Raw genomic sequence first — 26,026 nt, 5'->3', positions numbered from 1 at the left:
CCAACCAGGCAAGTCCTGACATCCACTGACTGCCTCACAACGACCCTTCTCCATGACACTTCCTTTCTCCCCCTCCAACCCACCACCCAACCACTCCAACATGACCCCCCACCTCCCCATGTTATTTCATTACCACCAATCACTTCCACCTCACCTCTCAGCCCAGGCTTCAGCTGGACCTCGTGGGGTGTGTGGGGGGCCATGCTTCCCACCCCACAGCACATCCCTCTGATGGATATGTGCTCTACAGACCTAATGCAACTTCCCTGGCTGGTGCCACCCCCAAGCAAAGTGTTACCAAAAGGAGGGATCAACCCAAGGAAGGTGCACCCTAAGGACAGTGTCACTCTCAGGTGTGTGTCACTCCAAGGAAGATGTCACTATCAGGCACCTGCTCTCTAAGGAAGGTACCACCTCCAAGCAGGTGCACCCCAAAGAGTGTGCACTATAAGGAGGCTTCAACCCAAGTAAGGTGTACTGCAGGCAGGGTGCGTCCCAAGGAGAGTGTCACTCAGGCAGCTGTACCCAGCTTCCCCCAGCAAGTGTCACTCCAAGGGGGGTGCCACCAGCTGACAGATGCACCCTCTAACAGATGCCATCCCAAGCCAGGTGTGCCATAAGGAGGGTGCACCCCAGTGTCCCCATCAAGTGGGTGCAGCCCAAAGATGGTGTCACCCCAAGGAGGGTGTCGCTCCCCGGCAGGTGCACCCCAAGGTGTTCAAACCCCACAGGGTGCACCAGAAGCAAGGCACGCCCCGCGGCGGGTGTCACTCCCAGGCAGATACCGCCCCAGAGGGGTGTCACCCCCAGGCAGGTGCACCCCTAGCAGGTCCCCCTCCCCACCCGGCACCCGCGGCGGGCGCGCCCCTCCCCGCCCCCGCGGCCGCGCGAGCCGCCTCCCGCGCGCCCGGCCCGGCGCTCCCCGCCGCGCACGCCCCGCCGCCGCCGCCGCCGCCGCCGCCGCCGCCGCCGCCGCTCCCGCCCGCCGAGCCGGGCCGGCCCTGTGCATTGTGGTCCGGCGGCGGGGGGCGAACATGGCCGAGAAGCAGAAGCACGACGGGCGGGTGAAGATCGGCCACTACGTGCTGGGAGACACGCTGGGGGTCGGCACCTTCGGCAAAGTCAAGAGCTGAGTACCGCGGCCGCGGGGAGGGGGCCGCGCTCGCCGGGCTGCGCCCCCCGCCGCTGCCTCCCCGCTAACGCGGGCCTCCGCGCCGCACATCGCCTCCGCTCGGCGGCTTCCCGCCGCCGCGCTGCGGCCGCGCAGCATCCCCGGGGGGCGGCGGGGGCCGGCGGGGCGGCGCGGCGCGGCGTGGGGGGCGGGCGGGCGGCGCTCGGCTGGCGGAGCCCGGCGCCTCCCCGGGGGGCACGGGGTGGGAGGCGCCCCCTTCTCGGCGTGGGGAGGGGGGCAACGGGACGAGGCGGGTCGCGGGCAGCTGGTGGGAGATGCAGACCTCGCCCTTCGGTGCCAGGGCGGCTGCTGCCGTCGCCTGCTACAGCCCCCGACGCCGGTGCTCCGAGCAGGACCCACCAAAACTTTCCTCCCGAACTAGGAGGAAGGCGGCGGGAAGGCTGGGCAGCAAACCGGGCATCCTTCCCCCCCACGGTGCCGAGGCTGTGGTCCCCGCTGCCCCTTCCTATCCAAAGGGATGGCAAGTGCTTCCCAGCTTGGGGAACCGGGGGCAAAAGGGGCTTCTGCTGCTGCCCCGCTGCCCGTGGCCCTGGGGGCAGGGCAGCCTCCGGGCAGCGGCTCCCGCGGGGCCGAGACCTGCCGCGGGCAGGGAGGGAGGGGTCGGGTCAAGCCGTACGCAGGGATTCCTCTGTCATTCATGCCAGAGCAGTCAACTCGCGTTTTCAAGGCACCAGCTTTGCTTTACCTGGCTGTAAGATTTGCAAAGATTTGTATTTCTTTTTTCCTGTGAAATCTGCCTTTACACGCAAGTTTTATTTTTGAATCAATATATTAAAAAAAAAAACACAGCCAAAACAAACCCACAAAATTTATTGTCTAGGCAAAATGGATAGCTGTGATTCATGGTTGGAAATGGGTTTAGCTCCAGCCAGCAGAGCAGCTGCCCTGCTCGGTGTCCCCCTGCCCTGCCGGGAGGTTACCCACAGTGCGGTGGCTGGTTGATAGGGGTGATGTGCCCGCACTCAGCAACTGGAGTTTTAAAATAAGCCAAAATTGACAGCAAGGAAAAGAAACCACCGCAACCACTGGAGCTAAATCCACCTGTGACCATTAATCAGGCCCCTAAAAATATATTGCTGTGTTTAATCCCAAACCACAAATTTACTGACTGAAGAATTATCAGAATAAATATTTCTAACAGTAAGGACCATTTAAATCACTCGCATATACCAGCAGACCTCAAAAAGTACTCCAAAGGCAATTTTTTCTTGTGGACCAAATTAAGCCTGCCAGCAATAGCCTTTTTTTCCTTAACTACCTTTTAGGAGTAGCTAGCACAAACACCCCCCACTCCACATATGACCTGACTTTGGTAAAAACTGACAGTTTCCAAATGAACATTTAAAATAACATAAAAGAGATTTCCTAGCTCAAAATCCTTTATGGGCAAGTAGTATCCTTTATGGGCAAGTAGTACCCTTTATGTATTTTTTTTCCTTAATATTTTGCCTACAAATGACAGGTGAAATTTGGACTTGAGATTGGAAACTGAATTGAAGAAACTAGATCTTCCGTTTAGAAAGAATTATAGTATTCTAATCAAATAGAAAAGCTGGTATTCACCCTATTTAGTAAGAAACATGAGAAAAGTGAAGAGATTTTGGCCTGATTGGTCCAAGCTTTGTATATGTTGTGTAAAATAATTGCTTTTTCACTAAGGCAGCCAGTGCTATTGATGACATTTCTTTTTGCTGATGTGTTTTCTTCAAACTCTGCCTTGCACAAGACTTTGTAAGAGGCACTTTTCCCTGCCTTACTCCTCAAAGAAATAATAAATTACAAATTTTAAGGATTATAATTATTAAGGAAATAAATGGCAATGGAAGGGAAGGATTTAGTGATGATGGCGTACTAACCAGAGGTTGGATGTGTGGCTGGAGCTGAACAGTCACTTCGAGCCATCAGAAACCAGAGATATGACAGAAGTCTCTACCGCCCTGTTGGGATGTTCATTCTGCCTCAGCATTTCCTGAGTCATCAGTGAACTGATCCACCTTAAAACTAGCTAAACGCTGCAAGAGATGGTTAGTTTTAAACCCATTCAGTTCCTTGATCTTGTTTTATAGGAAGACTGTACAAGGCATGGGAGGGAAGCAAATAGGTTGGCAGATGAGAGCAGGATTTTGTTGATAACACTGAAATTCCAGCTGGAAATGGTGATTAAAATGCAGCATTTTTTTACGAGAGAGGAAGGTGGCAGGAGTTAACGTGGTGGATGTGAATGTGGCGGTTGGGTAGGAGGTCTTATGCCAAGGGTCAACGTTACTACACAGGATTTTGCAACATACAGGGAGAGCTGGTGACAGTTATGTTCCCTATCCTCCAGGCCAAAGATAAGATTAATTTGCAGGAAATAGAACTGTGGACATGATCTTGGATTTTGAGTTTAGTGAAGCAATGAAGGAAGGAGGCGGCATCTCCTCTGCAGGTGGTTGGTAAGAACAGATGAGACAAATTGCCGCTGTGTTTGTCCTGGGCACATCCCACCCTGTGGGTCCCCGAAGAGCTCTCTCGCGACCACAGCCCTCACACAACGAGGTTCATGGTGGTTGCAGCCTGGAGAGCTTAAATCAAAATCCATCGAAGTAACACAAATATTTTTCCATGTGGTACCACACACAACATCCCCGGTGGCCACTTGGTGGTTTCTAACCCAACACTTGTTGGCCACCAAGGTGATCACTTTGTGGTCCCTCAAGGACCGGCAGTGCTTGGGTTATGTTTATGTTGGTTATGATGGCACCTCCATGGGCTCAAGTCGGGGTCAGATCCCATTTTCCCAGGCACTGTACCATTGCTGGTGAAGGACAAACCTTGCATTAGAGGGAAGATAAGCTAGAGGAGACTGAACAGATGAACGAAAAGGAAAGAAGGGATGATATAACATATGAGCAAATGGATCTGGGGCAGAATTAATACAGCATTGCTAAATATATGCTTTGAGTGGATTTAATTCTTAACTAAGATAAGGGCCAGCACAGCTGATAGGAAAAGAGTTTTTTCTCCCCTCTCTAAAATTTACATTCCCCTGAAACACTTGCAAAAATGTTAACTGCTTGTGCTACCTGACCTGCATCAAACATACACCCAGAGGTACGCTTCATTGGTACCTGCTGTAAAATACATGCTGTCAAGGGGTTTTAATGATTATCTCAGCTTATGGTACGATAAACACTATTCCTCATTTTTTCTCTTATAAAAATATCTAAATTAGAAGGGTCCTCTTTCAGAAACTAATTCTATTGTGTCTCTTCACTTCGTCCCTTAATAGTATCTGACACTGAAGTGTTGTGCCCAGGCAGTCACACGCGCAAGCAGATGGGGTGGCAGCTAAGGATGCTCACACCATGTCCTGTTAGGTGTCATTTTTTGGAGTTTAGGGTCAGCATTACTGCCTAACCCTTATGGCAGGGTTTTTTTTTTGTGCAGTACTGCTCTTCATCTCAGTGTCAAATCCATATCCCCTGCTCACCCCAGCAGAACCCTGGCTACTGGTTTTAAGCTGTGGTGGAGCTTGCCTGAGTACTTGACACTGAGGACAAGACATATACTCAAATGCCCTTTCTGCTACTGCCACTCAGCCCTCTCTCCTCCTCCTGGGCTTTTAATCTGGAGAGGTAGTGAGAGGGAAGGATTCCCCACCATGGCCTGAGACCACAGTTGCCCATCCTTAGGGTGAGGAGAGGACCAACCCGTCAGAGATGAGCTGCACCAGCATCCCCTTCCATACCAGTGGGAGGCATGGGACCTGCCGCTGCTCCTCATCCCTGGGCTGGATCATCCCATCAATGTGCTCCAGCACGTGGGGTCAGAGGCAGCGACTTTGTGAGCAGAGGGAAGGATGTCCTTACTGCCCCAAGTCAAAAGTCCTGCATCTACAAGCTGCAGCCGGAGAGACTTGAAAGGCTTAAAAGGCTCCCACCACATAGCAAATTATGTTCTCTCTTTGTCTCTATCTCTCAAGGCGTTCGAGTAGGCTTAACAAGCCACTGGGGACTGAAACAATAATATCTCTGTATCTAATGCTTACTGTAAGCAAAAGATGGATTACAAAATAGACTGTTTATTTTTAATTATTAATGTGTTTGAGCTAGCAGACCTTCACAGAGTTACACATTGTTTGTCATGGATGGAAAGGAGATGAACTATTTGGCAATGATATGAAAAACAATAATTATTCATTCCAGGCATGGCTATTTTTTTTTCCCAAATGTATAATAAACATTTTTCAAAGCATATACTGGGGTAAGGCCAGAAAGGGTTTGTCTTGGAACAAAGGATGGCAGAAATCAGGGTTTTCTTCCTAGTTCAGTGATAAACCACTTTGCTGTTCCCCAGTTTCCCAACTGATGGCTTAGTGCGTTATAATTCTTTAATGGAGCTGAATGAATCAAGGGCAGCTTTCAAAGCTCCCAGGAAAGAGAGAGCATAGGTATTGCAGTGCTGTAGATGACCAAGTGAAATGCTGCTGGTAAAAGACTTGATCTCAAACATGTCCGCTGAAGTCGTCTTACACTCCTCTGTCACTCCTTCGTCAGCCTCCTCGGCGTAACACATGCCATGCATATTCCACAACAACCTTAGCAAAGAGAGATTAGTGCCCTTTATAAGACTACCATTGGCACAACCTGGGGAGAGAATTTCTTGCAGTGACTGAAGAGGCTGTACCCTGGCCCCCTTGCAAGCCCCAGTAAAGCTTGACCATGCTTTTGCAACCCTTGCACATGTGCTGTTTGCAGAGTCCTGCTCCAGCAAAGCCACCCCAGCATGGGGCAGGCCCAATGCTGTCCTGTTCTCCTCTCCCCAAGGATGCGGTAGGGAAAATGCCTCCTCGGACTATTTACAGTGCTCTCCTTGCACCACACAAGAGGAATTATCTGCCTCCTCCAGCACTCAGCTAATCCCTTAGTTTATTTTCATTTCATCTAGTAGTTTAAGTAGTTTAAGTATTGTGAGGAATAAAATGGACATGCAAAGTGGTGCTTTAATTTTCAAGATCATTTAAGTGTTTTATTTTTAGGATGCTCTTATTGAGGAAAGAATCTCTGGCAGGTCTTATCTGGGTGCTAATAATAGTGACCTCGCGTGCCCCGAGCAGTGCTGGCGCTGCTGCCCTGTCCTTCTCGTGCCATCTGCTTATGCTGTTTGCCTCTGATCAGCTCATTAAAGCCTCTGAAATTAAAGAGTCTAATAATGTAATAACAAGGTTTGCTCATAATCATTAACTCCTTGTGCTCTATGTTATTACTGGAAGGGTAATGTTCATAATTAGAGAGCATAAATATTTACTGTAAGCAGGTTTTCTGTGCAGTCTTTAGAAAACCATTTTTAATACCACATTAGAAAATAGTGAGAAGGGGTAGCTCATGGCCAGAGAAGCCTTTAAGATATAAACATCCAACTGACAGTTTTCAAGAAATTTTTGCTGCTAACTTCAATATAATTCTTGCTTCCACAGAGCTTCTTTTTTTGTATAGTGCGTTTATTGATATCAAATGGATCAAATGCCGAATATGCTGAATTTGTTTCACATTATTGTTAAGTTAGTGCAGTTTCACCAGTGACAGTGGTGCTATTCCCAGTCTGTGGTTACTGTTTGTCACCGTACACAGGAGATAAGTATCAGCATCTCGATGCACCAAGTGCATATTATAAAACCCCGTATTGAAGTTTGTATCTTCTGTAAAACCAGAATTTTCTCTTGCAGTAAGGCAGTGTTCCTGCAGCTTGTCTTCAAACCAAGAAGCATGCTTGAGAAAGTATAAATAGAAATTAATTTTAGTAATGCAAATCCTGCAGTCCTATTTTGGGCAGGGAAAATCCCTATATCATTTTTTTAAAAGAAGTGTGATGGTCTAGTTTTAAGACTGGGTTTATTAGGGATTTAGTCAAACAGTGTGTTACAGTGGAGATTCTCCTCTGCCATTTAAATATATCTGTTTCTGATTGATCCTAGCTTTTACGTGCTATAAATCCTTGGAAATTAACTTTGGGTATGACCTCCTCCAGTAACTCACTCTGTTTTATTTACTTGAGTGTTTTTCGCAGATAAAATCCCTCTCTTCCGTCTTCCATGGCTCCACTGGGAAAATAAGAAAGTGAAGAGACAAAAAACAACTTTTAAATATTCCTCTCCCCCATCTTTTGTTTTTTTTTTTTTCCTTCAAGAGTTGCCTTTGCTTGTAAACCACAGTGTCCTAAATTGCTTCTATGAATGTTGCTACACTGTTCAGTGACTTTGCAATGCTCTCTTTCTAACAGTTGGCGAACACCAGCTGACAGGGCACAAAGTAGCAGTAAAAATACTCAACAGACAGAAAATACGCAGCCTGGATGTGGTTGGGAAGATCAAACGAGAAATTCAAAACCTTAAACTCTTCCGGCACCCTCATATTATCAAACTGTAAGTACCCTTTCTGCCATGTGTTCAGCTTACCCCTCTGTCTGCAAAGACTTCACATACACAGTGGAAAAGGTTTCAGGAGATGGCTTGGTAGAAGCCATGTAGTAGAAAATATTAGGTGTGTAGTCAAGTGTTTGCATGTTAGAGCCAAATGCTGCTTTTGGAGAGTCTCCCACTGACTTACAGGGGGGCACAGCTGACACTTTGCAAAATGATGGCACTGGGAGCCTGGGTTATTGTAACAGCCAACAGACCGATGTCCCTGCATCACGTTTTGCACAGCTAAACCTGTTCAATCTGTCTGTCCTCTCTTCTATGCAGAGGCCATTATAAAGGTGCATAGAGAGGGTCTGGGCTTTCCTGCATTGGGGTGCTAGTAGGAGTTTTTGTGATGACTGTTTTTTGGCTTGATATCTCCAGACTTGAAGCTGCTGAGAATTGTGCCTGAGGAATCGCAGCACGATCAGGCTCGCAGAGTGAAGCCTTGGCCTGAAGTCAATAGGATTTATGTTTTAATGGTCTGATTATCCAGAGCTTAAAGGAACATTTTTTTTTTTTAATTTATTATTCCGACATAAGTTTTCAAAGTTGCCACTCTGATGAACCTGAATTTAAGTTGTAAATCAGCACCTGCACTCCAGCCTCTGGGATTCCTTCTCAATCCCCAGTTTGTGCAGCCAGTCCACATTAATGAGGCACTCGATAATATCTTTGGCATTTCTATAAAAGAAAGCTGTTGAATGGTAACTGCAAGGATAAGTTGACATTTAGGTCAGCCTTAAAACTGGCATGAGATATAGCAAATACCTGGGACTTAGAGGCAAGGGAAAACAAATTCTCTCTACAGTTAAATAACTAACCATGCAGCAACTGTTGACTTTAGAGTAACTTCACAGTTCCATGGATTTATTGGAGAACAGATTGGTATTATTTCACGAAAAAGCCAGCAAGAGTCCCCAGCTGTGCATCCAGCATCCTGCAAGTTAAGTCCTGTTCACACATTTGTCAAACTATTACAGCCTAAAAATTAAACCCAGTTTAATAATATCTGTGTTCTATGGTACATACTGCAATCATGAAATGCAATGATAACGAAGGAGGTGAGGAGGAGACCATGGTACATAAACCTCCTCTTTCAATAGCTTTTTACATATATATAAAAGAAATAGTGGGGCGATGAACAATAGCTTAGATGTTTGGGTCCAAAGCACTTCAGAAAAATCCTATTGATTTTTATGGGACTATCACCGGTTCACTGGCTGATCTCTGAAAATTGTTTGAAATCTCTTTGTTACAAACTACAACTTTCAGTAATTCAGCTGTAAAAAGGCAAAAGCAACAACGTATCTGAAATAAACAGAGGGGCATCTCAGCTGGTGGTGCTATGAATTCCTGTAGCTGCATTGACCTCAGCTGATCACAGGCAGTTTGTGCTAGCTGGGACACTGAAATGCCTTTGCAGTGCTCAGGGATCATTCTGAACGACAATGGAGAATAAATTTGCAAGTCAAGGGTGATACTCTTCTTTTCTCCCTCCATTCCAGAATATAGAGGGATTTAATATTTGAAAAATAGCTGTGATCTTTTGGGGTGCTCATCTTCGTTTCTATACCTTTCCAAAAGAAGCTCCCTCTAGTGTCTGGAGTTCTTCTTTATCTCCTTTATCTTTGATATGAGGGAAACCAAATATATCCCCTCCCTGCCACCAGCTAAAAAAAGCCTTCATTTCTATAGCTCCTGTTGCAGATCTTAGCCAAAATGGAAATGTGAAAGTCAGGACAGTTCTAAATGTGGTGGGATTGTCTGGCAGAGATTTCAGAGGATTAATTAAAAGCTTGAAGAAAAACCATAGGTCTGTAAGAGAGACCCTTTCATAGACAGGTGAAAGATTAGACTTGAAATAAAAGATGGCTTTTGAGAAGTAGAAAGCAATTTTAAGGGCTGACATGAAACTAATAATGTGTTTAAATGCTTTTCCCTCTTCTTAATTTTTTTTTTCTAAATTTGCTTGTGTTTTTGAAGGTACCAGGTCATCAGCACGCCAACGGACTTCTTCATGGTCATGGAATATGTATCTGGAGGTGAATTATTTGATTACATCTGTAAGCACGGACGTGTAAGTGCCAGTACCATGTCAGCCCAAACAGTTGTGTGGGAAGAGGATGGTGTTTAGAAGCAAAACGGCTGCTAAAGAGAACGCAGTTAAGGTTAAGGCCCAAAATAGAAGTTGCTTCACAGCAATCCCATCTGGAGTGTCTCGTACCCGGCTCGCACAAAAGTTGCGTGTGATTTTTTGCAACGTTCTCTGATGTATTTTGATACGCAAACCAAAATATCCAAGGTAACACATTGCGTAGTGCAAATATTTGGAAAACTAGCATATTTGTATGATTTTTAGCTATGGGTTGCCTGTCAAAACCCCCACAGTTCAGCAGCAGATTTACATGTGTGCATGGCACCCGAGGGGAAGAGCCGTCAGTGTGGTCTCAGTCCCAGTCATTCACCTCCCTCTTTACTCCACGTCAGGTTTTTTGAAGACTTTTTAAGGATGTAGCTCATCTGAACACATTTTCAAATGCCAGTAATCCTGCTGGGTATAAATCACCTGAGGTGTAGGCTGAACCCATGAAATGTGATATGATGCTAACAAAGAAAATCACTAGTGTCTGCCCTGTGGACATCCTCGTAGGCAGGGAGCAACTGCAGGGCAAGGAGATGAAGTGGACATCCAGAATAAGGCTTCAGGTGAAAGATCAGCCCATCATATGTTTCCTCTCTGTACAACAAAAATCAATACATTTACAATAAGTTGGTTTAGATCAGTGCACTGGTTGATGGAGCTGACTCCATTTTGTTTTCTGTGTACAGGTCTGATTTCCAGCACATTTTACCCATCTGGACTTTTTCAGTGACTAATTTGGATCCTTTCTAAACTTTTGTATTCAGAAACTAAATTTTTAATGAAGAGAGTCTTTAGGAAGTCATCAGTAAAAATAAAATAATCAGTCTCCTCGTTGTTTTAAATACAGTTTCTCTAATATAGCTCTGCAGCTTTATAGCTTATATAGCTAATTAAAATCATTACTATATTCCGTCTTTAGCATTTTTTCCCAATGCCATCTGTCCATGAGGAATTGCTCCTTCCAGCATCCTCTGCAGTGTTTTGTCCAGCCTTGATCTGCATGTGCTGCATAGCAGAACTGGACCCATTGGGACAACAGGCCATTGCCTCATAGGTGCCACCAATAAGTTTTTGATAGCTCAGCTGAATTTAGGTTTCTAATTTCACCTCTGGGCTATATCGTTTGCAAGCACTGGCACATTATAAAATGCAAAGGGGGAAATCTGCTTTATCTGCTGCTTCTGGTCACAAGCTCACTGTGATTCTCTCTTTGCACCCTGGAACATTTGGGCTCCTTGCTAAGTCAAACCTTCCCTTGCCAGCTCTGTGCGCAGACCAACCTTCAGGACTATTTTCACTTGCATCCATAGGTTGAAGAGGCAGAAGCTCGACGCCTTTTCCAGCAGATTCTCTCTGCAGTGGATTACTGCCACAGACACATGGTTGTCCACCGAGACTTGAAACCAGAGAACGTGCTGCTGGATGCACACATGAATGCAAAGATAGCTGATTTTGGTATGTGACCCCGGCAGCATTCCAGAAATGCAGCCAGCTCCGAGGCACTTGCTGGAGCGTGTCCGTGTAGCACGCCTTACAAAACCCAGAGCCTGTTTTCCTAACCACTAGCAGTTGCTTTACCTGAAAAGCCCACAGTTATAAACACCAGCCTTTTTGTAAAAGCAAGGATTACTTATTGTAGGCTGCTTCTGTACTGGCATTAAGAATGGAGCAGCAAAGTAATTTGCAAATCTTTGCTGTGTTTTAGTATAATCACCTAATATAAAGATTTAGTTAATTTATGTTTAAGATAGACTCAGTGCAGTCAATACCAGGGTGAACTGTCTGCGTGGGTTTATTTTCATGTGTGTTCTCCATACGTTTGGCCACGTGCTCTTGGCCTCACTTCATTTTACAAATGAGCAATAACAGGAGCCTTTAAGTGGCATTAGCAACTGAAATCCATTGAAATAGCTGGGCTACCAGCTCAGCCCCGGTGAGTCCTTTCTAGCAGTGATAAATCCTTTTGAAGATTTACAAATTTCACAACCCCACATAATTCCCATATAAAGTAAGTGCTCTGGGGTGGATTATATTTCTTTTCCTCTGTGCTAAAGAAAGAAAACCCTAGGATTTGCAGCTTAGAGAAGCAAAATTAGTCTGGAGTGAATATTCCTTGGTTGGATGTGATGATGATAATAATTTGCCAATTATTATTGTTATCATTATTATTAGCAAATCAGCTCAAAGGAGTCTATCTAAATTATGTCAACAGTTCCCCTCCAAATTTCCCCCTCCACTTGCTATACCCCTCCTCTGTGCAACATGGAGTCCCCTGTGGCTGGACCTTCACATCGAACACACAAGTGTCATAAACATTTTGTTTTTAGGCTTGTCCAACATGATGTCAGATGGTGAATTTCTACGCACCAGCTGTGGTTCCCCAAATTATGCAGCCCCTGAAGTCATCTCTGGAAGGTAAGGCTTCTAATCACAGCCTATGTGAGCACATGGTCTTTAAATTTGTTCTTGGTATTGGAAACAGCTTTGCCCATCTAGTAAAAGCAGCTGAATCCCTCCAGCCTGCATTTTATGTTTGGGTTAATCTACTGGCAGAAATCTGAAAGCTTTCTTCATTATTACATTTCTCAATAGCTGTAATAGCAAACCGTGTTCTGCTAAAAATGTTTACTTTGGAGAAATTACTAATAGCAGATGTTGACTGTTTATATTGCTAATTAATGAGGGTGAAAATTACTCTTTGGATGCAAATACTCAGATTTCAGATGGAAAGGCTTTTCCAGGCCATCCCCTTTTCTCCTGCCCACCTGTAATATAATATAACACAGAGTTAATAAGGAAAACCATGTGGGAAGAATCAGGAAGATCTTTAATCACTTCCCTACACTGTTGAACTCTGGTATTAAAAGTACTTGTCTTCTGGTTCCTTAAGCTAGTTTTTTGTTTTGGGTTTTTTGTTGTTGTTGTTGTTGTGACAGTAGGTTAAACCATCGTAACTTTTTTTTTAATTGATGAATTGAATTGACAAACCTCCAGCGTGGTTGTATCTTTCAGCATGCAACATCTGTACAACACATGGCATGTAGTGACAGGACAAGGGGCAATGGCTTTAAACTGAAAGAGGATAGATTTAGGTTAGATGTAAGGAAGAAATTCTTCACTATGAGGGTGGTGAGGCACTGGAACAGGTTGCCCAGAGATGTTGTGGCTGCCCCACCCCTGGAAGTGTTCAAGGCCAGGGTGGATGGGGCTTTGAGCAACCTGGTCTAGTGGAAGGTGACCCTGCCCATGGCAGGGGGTTGGAACTAGATAATCTTCAAGGTCCCTTCCAACCCAAACCATTCTGTGATTATATCATTCTATGTTGAATGCACTCTGCAAGGTTGGATTTTGCCAAGTTGATACAGAAGTGTTACTTCCTGTATTTTACTGTCAAGAACCTGAGTTACCTAGAATGGACTTATTTCCCTAACTCTTTCTATAATAGCATAACAAGGATCGCAAATACAGATTTTCAAATTTTCAGTCCTCTGTACGGTTCTTCAAACTGAACGTCTCCGCATTATCTGCCCCATATTTCTGAATGACCCTTTGCATGAGCATTACTTTCCCTAATCCAGCGTATTTTTGCCTGTAACTATAGCTTTTAGCTACAACATTCTGTTCAAAGTGTCTTCGCTGTGATTATAATTATTTTATCCCTGTTTACACCAGTGCAAGTGTTGGCAGAGTATCCTATGAATTAGACCAGCATCCATAAACCCTGTTGTGACTACGGCTCTACGTGCAAAAGCAAGTAAAGAGGGGACAAAGCCAGAAGCTCTACTGTGATTCAAAACAATATTAGTATTGTTTACATGGCTGTTTCAATAAAAGCCAGAAGTACATTTTTTTCAGTTGGTATAGGGGACAAGGCACATGGCAGATTAACAAGTCCCTGCAGTGCCAGTATGCAGAGCCTGATTGTTCAAAGGATATAGGCAATACAGCTTATTAACAAGAAAAGAAAGAAGAACAAAACCAAGCCTACATGTTGAACTTTTTCACCAGCTACTGCTGCAGCTGTCCTGCATCAGTACCACTTACAGTATCAGTGATCCCTGAGTTTTATACCTCTGAATTATATGCCAAGCTGCCCTCTTCTGAAAGCTATAGCAGTGTATGAGAGCTGCATTTGCAGGGGAGAGGCTTCCTGCAGCAGGATGAATGCCTTGCGGTGTGCAGGGAAGGGGTGAGCTGGTTCAGGGCTTCTGCTGCCTTTGCTGGGTGGAGCACAAAAGCAGTAGAGCGTGGCAGCTCAGGTTTCAGAGTCGTAAAAGTGCACCTCATATGGGCTTGAAAGTCCAATCAACTGGTCAGGCAATGTGGTTATGAGCAAAAGAAATCAGGCTTCCTATGTGTTGGAATTGGGCATGGAGTCAGGACCAAGGGGACATATAGCTAAGTGTACCCATTTCCAAAAAGACTTTGCTGCTGTCCCTGGCTTCAGCAGGGAAAGTCTCACACTTGCACAAGCAGAAGTGGTGTTTCTGTAGTGTTCAGAGAATGACCGCGTGCATGACTGGTGCTTTTTGTACACTGGTGTGTCTGCAGTGGTGCTTTTCTGGAGGAGCGAGTGCAGGATGATGAGATTTCAAGCAGAGACTTCTGTGTTTCCATTTCAACCTCTGTATTTTGGAAGGATTTTACAGCCCGAGAGTAAGCATTGCCTCCCAAAATCTCTGAGAAAGCATTGCTTGTAGCAAAAAGAGATAAGCAAATCAAACCAGCAAGCAGCAGGAAAACCCATATATTTGCAGTGTCCCAATTTGGTGATGCCAGGGAGCACATTAGCAGCTTGTCGGAAGCAGGAGCACTTGCATACCAGCACACAAACTTAAACCGAAAATAAACACTCAAAGATATAGTATCTGCTGCTCTTTAATCTGCTTCGCTGAATGAACAGAAATTGCTGGCTGAGCCCTTGGGGCAAAGGAGCAAACAGCCTGACAGAGCTCTTGGAAATGTGGGGTTTGGCTTTTTGGAGGGTCTGGCGGAGGCAGGGGTGTACACAGCCATCTAGAGGAGTGTGGGCAGCCAGTGCCAGCTCTGCCATGTCGTTTCCCCTCACCCCTGAGTGATTTTGGCTTAGGCAGGTTTGGTTGGGGACATCACATGAGCAGCCCTGGGGTGGGCTGAAGCTGTGGCCCCGGTAGAGCTGGCAGCGGGTCCCCAGCTCACCCAGTGGGACCTGCGCCCTAACTAAGGAGAGCAGGATGGGGGGTGACACCTTACTCCTGCCCTTGCCTTTGTGCAGGCTGTACGCTGGCCCGGAGGTGGACATCTGGAGCTGCGGCGTTATACTCTATGCCCTTCTCTGCGGCACTCTGCCTTTTGATGATGAGCACGTCCCCACCCTCTTCAAGAAGATCCGGGGGGGTGTGTTTTACATCCCTGAATACCTCAACCGCTCTGTTGCCACTCTCCTTATGCACATGCTGCAGGTTGACCCCCTCAAGCGAGCAACCATCAAGGACATCAGGTCAGCCCAGGTGGGATGGGGTGGGCTGGCTGTGTTCAGGGATCTCTGGCATACTGGTGGCAGAGGATGGTGGCTGTCCTGGGGGTCACCTGCTGGCAGGTGGGCAGAGTGGTTTACAGGAGTAGTCAGCTAATCCAGCTGGTTTTTGTCCCAGGTGATTCAGGGAGCACTTGTGTACCCTTCTGTGCTGATGGAGAGGTGGGTGGTGCTGGCTGGCAGTGGGTAATGATGAACAGGATGTTCATTTTATATATATTATGTATATATATAAAATGCTATTTTACTGCATCATAAAATAGCCTCAAAATCTCTTAATAGTGCTTAGCAAAACCAGCTATATCATGCAATAATCTTAAGAACTTAATATCCACCAGCTCTTTTTCATTACTTTATTTCAAGACTGCCTCCCTCTGGGTACCAGTTCAGAATAAGAGGGTAATCATTGTACTTAGTGTCTATCCAATAAAAAAGGAGGAGAAACACAAGAATTACTAACTTAATCGGTAAGTACTGGATATAGTTTAAAATGTGAGCAAATGGTTCATCTTTAAATGCAGCATAGTTCTCTTGTTTAGTCAATGAGCGCAGTGCCCATGAACCTTTTATCTGCATGCATCACTGTGGAAATTCAAGGTAAAGGGAACAGTTGGGCTCTTATGCAGATATTTGTGGCTGCAGAGATCATTAAAAGTTCATGGCTGGTACTAGGACTTCAACATTCTCAAAATCTAAGCCATTTTAGAAACATTTTGTAAAACTGGAGCCTGACATACATTTTATGAAATTTATAGTAATCATTACATCTAGCTGGTGTGCTAAGCATATAAGTAAATAAATGTTTCAGGAATTCTCATGTTTTTAATGCATTTGCAGTGGATGGCCTTAAGTTTACCCTTCAAGTAAAACCAAGTAAAATGCTTTTTTTATTTCATAAACCCTTAAGACTAAAGGATCTAATTACATGTTAGAGCAGCAGCAGTACATGTGGCAAGATTGCAGCTGATACATAGAACCTATAGAGAAGCATCTCCATGGCACTGAGCCACTTCATTATCATTGACTTAATTGTAGATCAGCGGAATCAGGTATCTGGATAGCTTTGATGCTCTGTATCTCTGTCAGACCCATAGTAAGCAAAAAGCATGAGCGTCGTGTAAGTGCTACGGTCTTACTTCAAAGGCAAGTGAGCAAGCAGCCATGCTTGCAAAGTGTCATTGCTGTTCCAGTACTGGGGGAACTTTACAGGGCTGGGTTGAGCTCCCCAGTCTGCAACTGAGGATTAGTCTTAGCTAGACCAAGTGAGGGACTGGTGGCAGTGGTTGCCCCAGCTTGCCTTGCACAGAGCTCACGGCGGCTCCTCTCTGCTTTTTCCCAGGGAACACGAGTGGTTTAAGGAGGAGCTGCCCAGTTACCTGTTCCCAGAGGACCCTTCTTATGATGCCACCGTCATCGATGATGATGCGGTTCGGGAAGTTTGTGAAAAGTTTGAATGCACAGAGTCAGAGGTTATGAACAGCCTGTACAGTGGTGACCCTCAGGACCAGCTGGCAGTGGCTTACCACCTCGTCATTGACAACCGGAGGATCATGAACCAAGCCAGTGAGTTCTACCTGGCCTCCAGTCCCCCCACTGGCTCCTTCATGGATGACAGCGCCATGCACATCCCTCCTGGGGTGAAGCCGCACCCCGAGCGGATGCCGCCATTGATAGCAGACAGCCCCAAAGCACGATGTCCTTTGGATGCCCTCAACACAACAAAGCCAAAACCCCTGACAGTCAAAAAGGCCAAGTGGCACCTGGGAATCCGCAGCCAGAGCAAACCCTATGACATTATGGCCGAGGTGTACCGTGCTATGAAACAGCTGGACTTCGAGTGGAAGGTAGGGAGTGCTGGTGCTTCGTGGTGGTTTTCAAGGGTCTTTTTCTAATGAGCTGAATTGCTCAGGGAGGTTAATTGGTATGGTTACAGCCTCACCTGTTTCCAAATAAATGCCCGCACCTTGTGATCATCCCTGTTATTTCTCATTAATACAAACATACTGAATTAAGATGCTAGGTGTGGTTCAATATCTGGCGTGTTTATTTATGGTGTGAAATAAGAGTTTTCTTTCTGAATGCTCTAAGTCTCTGACTGGAAAGATGGCTCTACCTCGCTTAGCTGCAGGGATAAGAGGAGCCGGTCACATTTCTAATTTTAGTGGCTAATTCGTTGCGAGGTCATCTCAGTGCTCCTGAGCAACGTAACTCTTACTATTTCTGCTTGGGTCCTAGCTGTTGTGTGTGCTGAAATGGCACGATATACATCGTCTTAAAAGATGCACAGGTGAGGGGTGGAAGGGTATTGGGGACAGGAGTTTGTACCATTGATGTGTTGTCATTTTCCTCAATGGAGATGGAGCAGTGCACATGGCCAGATGTGTTTTCAGACACTTAATGCTTCCCTGGTTTAGGGCCCAGTTTCTTGAAGCTTGATTTAAACCCAGATGATATTTTAGCTAACAGTACTCACTTCAGGTATTTCTTCAGAGCTACACAGCATTTAGTCACAATCTTTTTCAAAGTCCTATTAATAAATCCCTAAGTTAGCCCTTAATATTTTCTACTGTGCCTGATTCCCTAAATCTTGGTGCAGTTGCTGACATGAGCTCTCCTGACTCATGGCCTTTCACAGCAGCATCATGCGAGTATTGGGAGTAAGGTAAAGAGAATTTCATCCCAGATCTTCATCACCAGAGGAGATACCCTCCTTGTTCCAGGTCCCAAGGGTTGTATAGCGTGAACGTCACTGTGCTGCTTCTTCAAAGTCTCCTATCTCCTCTTTATTTTTGGCAATATTATGTATTTAAAGCCAAGTGGCGCCCTGAAACCTGATTTCGCTGCACCAGCGAGGAGATGGACTGTCTGCAGGTGCCTATGCCTACACCAGCCAGACATTTGTTAGCTGCATGGTTTTACAAAGAGGGAAGAAACATCATGTATTTCTGGTACAGCTTCACAAACTAAGTCAGCCCAATGTCTTCATGTAGGCGGTAGAGCTTATTTTGTATGCGGAGATTTCATAATAGTCTTTCCCACCCTAAGAATAACTTGAGATGTGATTCTTCATCAAAATAGCTTTCCTATCCATGCAATTGCTTCGTAAATATAACACAGAGAAAAGATCTCATTGTAAATGAGATGCAGCAGATTGTGGGGTGGGAAGCAGCAAGAGAAAATACACCGTTCAAGGCTGATTCACGAACACTAAATTTAGCTGTGCTGTTGGGAGAGGTTACTCTCCCAAGCTGCCTAGCCTGCCCTGGTTTCACGTGCATGCTCTTTGTACGCAGGTCCACGCATGGACTTTTTGGCTCATGTGGCCATTGCTGCTGGTGAGAGGAGCAAACGTCAGTTTGGTGCCTGGCAGACAAGTCACAGCAGCTTCGTCTGCCAGTACCTGGTGAATCAGAGCCCTAAGAAGTATTTTTAAAGATACGAGGAAATAGGATACGAAGCCCTTTGCTTAATTTTATAGGCATTGTTCTTTGTAGAAACAGTGTTTTTCTCAGAATATGCCTTGCTAGTATTTAGGAAAAAATAAGAAAGAAATGTTTTTCTTGCTACCTTGAATCTTATTCCTGAAAGCAACTTTCCCGTTGCAGGTGGTAAACTCCTACCATCTCAGAGTGCGCCGCAAGAACCCAGTGACAGGCAATTACGTGAAGATGAGCCTGCAGCTCTACCAGGTTGACAACCGCAGCTATCTCTTGGACTTCAAAAGCATCGATGGTAAGCGGGAAATTGTGCAAAATGTGATGTAAAGCACATAAAATGGTAAGTTTGGAAGTTTAAAAAGAATTTTTAAATCATTCTTTGCATTTCAAAATGCGTATGCAGCTGTTTCAATTCAGCGGAAGACCTTTTGTTTGATTTTGATTGATACTCTTACTCATTCCTTACCAAACATGCAGTGCAGATTCCAAACTAATGCCACTTTTTTTTTTTTTTTTTTTAAATATGTATTCAAGATGACGTGATGGAGCAGAGGTCCGGCTCGTCCACGCCACAGCGCTCCTGCTCTGCTGCCGGCTTGCACCGGCCAAGGCTGAGCATCGATGCCGCTGCGGCCACTGAGTGCCAGTCGCTGATGGGCTCTCTGAGTGGCTCCTTTGTCGGCAGCATCCCCTCGGTGACGCCGCGCCTGGGGAGCCACACCATGGACTTCTTTGAGATGTGCGCCAGCCTGATCATGGCCCTGGCTCGCTGATGGGCAGTGCCAAGGCACCGGTCCCTCCGCATATGGTATTGCACTGAGAGGATCCCATCTAACTTGTCCGTCCCTTGTTTCTTCTTCTTTGTTCCTCCTCCTCCTCTTCCTCCACCCCTCACCACTCTATAGCCTGCAACACAGAGCTAATTCCAGACCCAAAACATACTCTCCTCTAACAAGGCACTGAAGAAGTTAAGAATAACTTTATTTCACTTGTTATACCGTGGTGAAATATATCCAATACCCTTTTTTCCTAGTGAACCAAAAAGGAAATGTTGGCATGGCTGTAAAGTAGCAGATGTATCACTGATTTTTTGGAAAACGTCTCCCCCTGGGTTCATCCTGCGTTAATGGAGCCATGGGCAAGCTTTCTGAAATGTAGGTAGCGTGCAGTGAGGTTGATGTTATACCCCCTTTGCTGCACAGGGCAGGGGTAGGATGGGCTGAGCCAGGCCAGAGGGGTCAACCAGGAGGTATGTGAAGTGGGACGGAGGGGTAATGAAGTAGTTCTGCGTTGTTTGCACCCAGGTACCGGTGGGGCTGCCGGCCTCTGGTAACGCTTTCCTCCTAAAACTAGCAGTTGCTTAGATGCTTCTGCACTAGTGCAATATGCCATCCCTCCCCTCTGGTTTCTTTCCCCTGCTAAAGATGGGATGGGAACATGGGATGTGCAAAGGTCCTGTTGCAAACATGCCATGGGAAAGCCTCCGTGTGTCAAGTCTTTGCAGAGGAGTGTCCCATAAGATGCTTTATTTCTTCCTCCTGGGAGCCCCAGATGGCACTGACCTGCTCACCATGTTCAAAAGTGAAGGCTGCTTGCCTTTTTTCCAGCCCTTAATCATCACCCCTCTCCAACCCACTCACCCTCCCCTGCCTCACTGCCAGCTCCAGGGGCCGAATCCCAAGCAGGATTCAGATGAGCCACCGAGGGAGGGCAGGATGTTGATGAGCCACCCGAAAATCTGGCACTTCACCCGCACATCGCCCAAGGGCAGAGAACGTCACTGCCAGGTGAGAGCCAGCAGCATTGCACAGCTCCAAAGCATTTACCTCTCACCTTCCCCATAGGAAGCCTTTGCCTGTTGTCAGCACCCTAAAATCACTGCCAAATCTGCCTTCCCTGCCTTCCCCGCTCGCAGCTTCATGCCACTGGAGACTCACTTTTCATGCCGAAGGGCTCTCCCGTCCTGCTGCTGCTCACCGGACTGTGACCTTCACCACTCCGCTGATAAGGCAGGGATATCTGAATTCAGAGTTTTACTGTTTCTTTACTACTGGCTATCTGAAGGATAGGATTTTATTTTTTAAGACAAACTACAGGGATTTTTAAGGTTAAATTCTTGTTATTCAAGGGTAAACTCTAATGCATGTGTGACTTCTTTGTTTAAAAGAATTATTATTTTTGATTACATAGGCTTAATCTAATGGGCAGCACTGGTATCTGCTTGGCTTCACTCTGGTATTTAATCAGTTTACTTGACTGCGAAGGAACGTAATAGTCTAATCAGTCAAGGAACAAACGCTGTATGAAAACTTTGCCAAAAAATCCTGGGTGCTTTTTTTGTTGTTTTGTTTTGTTTTATTTTAAGAAACAAAGCAAAGGAGAACTTGAGCAATGTTACTGGTCCCAGGTATGCGGTCATTCGACTTTAAAAAAATTCACTCCATCTTTTTGATAGCTTCTTAAGACCCGTTGAGGTTTTTTGCTAGGTTTTTTTGTACAGTTGCACTTTAATTTATACTTTCTGCAAGTTTCTACGAGAAGCAAGGGAGAAAATTACACATTAAGCCTTTTGTACTAATCATTTTAGGTAACGAAGACAAATACAGGATATTTTTGCCATCTACTGGCAGTTAAGTGGACATTTTCAGCTTGAAGTCCCCTTTTTTTAAAAAAAAAAAAAAAAAAAATTGCCTTACTTTTGTTACAGATTATACTTGGATTGCCACTAACGTGACTTTACAGCTCCAATTTTTCCAGAAGCCGCACAATCAAGAAAGCTTAAAATAAAAATAAATCAGTTTTGCTGTTAGGTTCTCATACGCTGAATCCAACACAGCAGTGGTTGGATTATAAACCCCGCAGCAGAACAATTTTGTTTTTAAAAGAAACACTGGAAATATTTGTAGTACTCCTAGGTTTTGTAATGAGCTTTTTATTATATTATTATAAAATAAATACTCTGGGGTAGAGGATGGCTTTGGTACTATGCCTGTTGGCTAGCTGATGATGCATGTCTCTAGCTGTGGTGTGAACAGGTCATACCTGGCAAGGATGGAGAATCCAGACTCCCACGTGCAAAAAAAACCCACCCCAGAGCCAAAGCTGAACAGCACCCAGCACTTTAGCACCTCTTGGATCCGCGCTGAGACACAAGCAAATTCTGAGCAAACAGCCCTAAATGGTTTTGGGTGCTGGAGATAAGCCACTTTGGAAAGAAGCAGGAGAGGGCAGCTGAGCGGCCATAGGGACAGACATTAATTTTCATCCAGGAAACAGTTAGGAGTGTCCATAACCCCGCCATGAAATGCATTTGAAATGTAAAAGGCTGTTTAAATCATCACTCAACAGAGCATCTTGCCAAGTCACTTGTCCAGGAAACACCTGTTACCCAGTTGATAACGGGCTGGTGCATTAGATATAATCTGCGGTTCAGGAGTATGTAGATGTAGAGGTGTCTTGCCTCAAAATGACACTTGTTCCCTGGGATTTCCTACCCGCAGAACTAATAGTATTAAACAGCAGCAAATGCCCTTGGGAGGAAATATTTGCTTCCTGGAGGTGCGTGGGATTTCTAGGTGGTAGGATAAGCCCTTGTGGCACTTGGCATCTTCTCAGACCCATGCAAACATTAACTCCATATATGGATCTGCAAAACCAGGCCTGCCTAGAAGGCAGTAAGAGTGGCTCAGTTTTCCATATGGAGAGAAACAAAGAGATGAAGCAACTTTTCTGCTTGATGTCAGCAAAGTCAGTGGCGCGAGGAAGTACCTCCTCGATGAACACATTGGATTAAACTGTTCATAACAGCCTTACCCAAATCCACTTTGCATTTTGAAATGTTTTGAGAAGTTTCACTTTTTAAAAATTTATTTTACCTTCAAATAGGCTGTCTTCTCGTGCCCAGCTGCAGAGAAGCTGCTGAACTTTGGTTACATTTTCTAGAGGAAAAGTTTAACTTACACAGTTACACCGTGGTCAGTTTTTCTGAGTTATGCTGGTACATGCAGGTGCATCAGGAAAAACAGGGTAGACATATTTTACTACAGAAACTTGAATTACTGCAAGTGCAATTCTTCGAAAGCCACTGGACAGCTGTGCTTTGCAAGCCACAAACTCACCTAAACTTTGCTTCAGCCCAAGGGAGAGAGAGACAAAATTCAAAGGATAATGTTCAGTTAGGCTCCAGCATTAACCTCTAGCTCCTGGATGAGTTAATTCAGAAATATCTTGTACTACACTAGTGGCCAAATATATATATGTATATACTATATATGCATACAAATATGTGTAGCTATACATATATAAAAAAAAATGTAGGTAGTATCCCTGTCACTGGCCTCTCAGTTCTGTTTGCCCAGCGGGGTAGGTGGACACCTGCCATTGCACACACTAATCCTGGCGTGCAAGAGGACACGGAGAAAAGAGTTGGTATTTTTACACCCTCTTCTAGGTAAAGCCCAGGAGTAGCTTAGCTGACACCATCGGACCCAGCACGGCCTCAGCGGGGCAAGGGAGGAGAGGTGGTGTTTGGAGCCGTGAGCATCCTACCCTCCCACCCTTCCCGGCCAAAGCACTGGTGCCAGTAGGGTTTGGGGCAGTTCTATTTTCAGGAGTCAGAGATGAGCAGGCGAAGGCAGCGGGATTTTTTCCCTCTTAACGGGTCAGAAATGCATCTTCAGTGTGTGTGTGTCCAGTTTAGCATTTCATAAGTTGTGTAGGAGCACGGGGTGTGGGCAGTATTGTAAAAATGAAGCAACCGGTTAGTTTCTGTTGTATATACATTTTTTCATGTGATTATGCTATTTGTATTGGAATAGATGAAGTTCAAACAAAATAACCATTCTGTCTACTCCTTTTCATTTTACTGCTCTTTATCATCAGTCACCTTGTGTGCACCCATACAGAAAGAAGAGAGATCTTTGCACAGGACATGAAATTGTGCCTTCGAAATACATTAGGACTGCTGGAAGTTGCAGCTTTATTTCACAAGGTGCACAAATCCCCCAATTTATGCAGTATCTTACTGGTGAGACATGCAGGCCATGTTTCTAAATACTTGAAGTACCATTTGTTGTGCAGTTATTTGGCTTCACCCTTTTATTAGCTGAGAGGAGAGGGGGAAGAAGACTCACACCTCCATCCCTTTGGATGAGCTGGACAAATCCCTGCTCCAGCTCCTGCAGTATTTTACTGGCAAGTTTAAGGCTCCATTTTTTGTTTCAGGTGTATGATTTAGCTACTGGAGTCCTCTTTCTTAAGGTCTTACTTTGGTATGGGGTTTCCATTTAGTGCTTTCCTTTGGCTTCCTCAGCCCTCCCCTTATATATTCCTTTTCATCATTCACTTATGAAAAAGCATCAGCTTCTTGTAATTCTGAATTTCCAGGCAGCTTCTTGGACATGGCGTTAATGATGCATTCGGAGGTACTCACTCTGGTTTTCAGAATTCCGACATACTCTTGACAAACACTGACTTGCAGAGAGCAAATCTAGTGTTATTACGTGTACTCGATATACATATGTTTGCTCATTAGGAGAACTGGAGAGTAAATCAGAGCTCAACTGCAAAGCATGAGTACACTTTTGGTGTTACAAAAAGTCTGTTTTCAACAAAAGCCTTGAAATTCCTGCTGAAGCTGCCTTAATTAAAAAGAAAATCAAAGTTTATTTGTAAGACCCATCTCAATGGGGTTTTTTCAAGTTCTGAAATTATTTATCCTCATCTCATGAAGCTGTGAAGTACGTACTGTCAACATGGTAATATTTAGTCTTGTTGCTGGAAGCATGTTCATGTCTTCTGTATCATGTTATGTTCATGTATTTTGTACCTCAATGCATTTGGGTTTGGGTTTTTTGTTTTGTTTTGTTTTGTTTTTCTTTTTTCTTTCAGAGCACGAAGCAAAACTGAATCCCAGGATAACTGTAGCGTCTGTAGCCCAGCATCTTTGGGCAGGCAAACCTCAGCTCTATGAGAGAAATGAACTGGACTAGTCCATTGTAATTTTTTTGTCCATATTATAAGGCGTATTTATGATACTATATATTTATGATTTTTTTTTTTTGCTGAAATACTGAACTTTAAAAAGCTCTGAGTATAAAAGCATCCCTTCAAACGTATCATTAACATGAAGCTCAGAAAAAATCCTGAGCTCTGTAGATACTCCATCCTTCTCAGTATTTTCTATATTGTCAACTGATGGACTGAGAAGGTTTTGTTTTCAAATTAATTGCTTTAGTACTTTCTGGGGCTAGCTGTTGTGGAAGGGCACAGAGCCTAGGTTCAGTTTTGTCCTTTGTGCAAGTAACTGTGCTTTAGATAATCACAACGAAGCCTTTTACCTTCCATTTATGGTGTGGAAAGTGTTTCTTGACACTGCATGTGATAGCTGTCTCCATGGCTGACATTTGCACTTTAATAAACTCAGAGATTAAAAGAGACAAGAGCAACAAATCCTAAAACTTACTTATTGCACAATCCCTTTTTGCAGGCTGCAGTTGGCTGGAAGCGTTTGCCTCTGGAGATGCTCCCAGCACATCCTGGCTGCAGAGCCATGGATGCCCCAGGCCTTTGGGTGGTGAAGAGGCAAGGAGGGGAATTTTTTTAAAAATACATATATATATATATATATATAACAAGAACAGCTTTCCCATCCCCAAAATACATGCCAGGAGCCAGGCCTAAAGATTTTCTTGTATAGTAACATGCATCCAGCAATGCTGATGGACCTGTGCTGACTCAGATCTTGATTCCTCATGCAAAAACTTGGAGTGAAGGATTTTAAAAATATCTCCTTTCTTTGCAGGAAAGGAGCTGGGGGTGGGGGTGGAATTGGGGCCTTAGTTCATATACACCTGTGATGCAGAGGGATGTAAATCCAGTTTAAGCACAAAGCTGCAGTGGGTGGTCCAGCTTCATCCCTGTTCAGTGTCTCTCTTTTACACAATTTATGTGGTACAGAATTGGCTCCTAAGAAGTTTCAGTTCTCCCTCAGATTCAGCAAATCAGAATGGTTATCATGATGATCTCCATTTTGAGAAGGAACATGGAGGAATAGGGTTTAAAATTCACATGAAAATTTCTTCAAGTTTTGATGTGCCTAGGATGTACCAGCAAGGCTATTGTCATGGTTGAACCCCAGCCAGCAACTCAGCCCACGCAGCTGCTCACTCACTCCCCTGCCCCGGTGGGACAGGGGAGAGAATCAGAAGAGCAAAACTGAGAAAAACTCATGGGTTGAGATAAAGACAGTTTAAGAGGTAAAGCAAAAGCTGTGCACACAAGCAAAGCAAAACAAGGA

At 44.9% G+C, this 26,026-nt stretch overlaps 1 protein-coding gene across 5 annotated transcripts; it reads left to right on the top strand.

Annotated features, from left to right (window-relative positions):
- Nucleotides 1-960: 960 nt before the first annotated feature.
- On the top strand, nt 961-26,026 carry PRKAA2 (protein kinase AMP-activated catalytic subunit alpha 2). Of its 5 annotated transcripts, XM_064455016.1 has the most exons (10): nt 961-1,128; nt 7,454-7,595; nt 9,618-9,711; nt 11,088-11,232; nt 12,105-12,192; nt 15,032-15,256; nt 16,632-17,136; nt 18,898-19,024; nt 19,264-19,537; nt 20,574-26,026. In XM_064455016.1, the coding sequence occupies exons 1-9, from the start codon at nt 1,035-1,037 to the stop codon at nt 19,500-19,502; spliced, it is 1,659 nt and encodes a 552-aa protein (XP_064311086.1). In that variant the 5' UTR covers nt 961-1,034; the 3' UTR covers nt 19,503-19,537; nt 20,574-26,026. The 5 variants fall into 5 exon arrangements, with proteins under 5 accessions (XP_064311086.1, XP_064311088.1, XP_064311085.1 ...); XM_064455018.1 differs by having other exon boundaries at nt 961-1,103; nt 19,264-26,026; XM_064455015.1 differs by having other exon boundaries at nt 19,264-26,026.

The sequence above is a fragment of the Phalacrocorax carbo genome, chromosome 6 (genome assembly GCF_963921805.1).
Source record: "Phalacrocorax carbo chromosome 6, bPhaCar2.1, whole genome shotgun sequence".
NCBI classification, from domain to species: domain Eukaryota; kingdom Metazoa; phylum Chordata; class Aves; order Suliformes; family Phalacrocoracidae; genus Phalacrocorax; species Phalacrocorax carbo.
The sequence above is the reverse complement of the archived record's forward strand: the minus strand, read 5'-3'. Positions and strand labels throughout refer to the sequence as shown.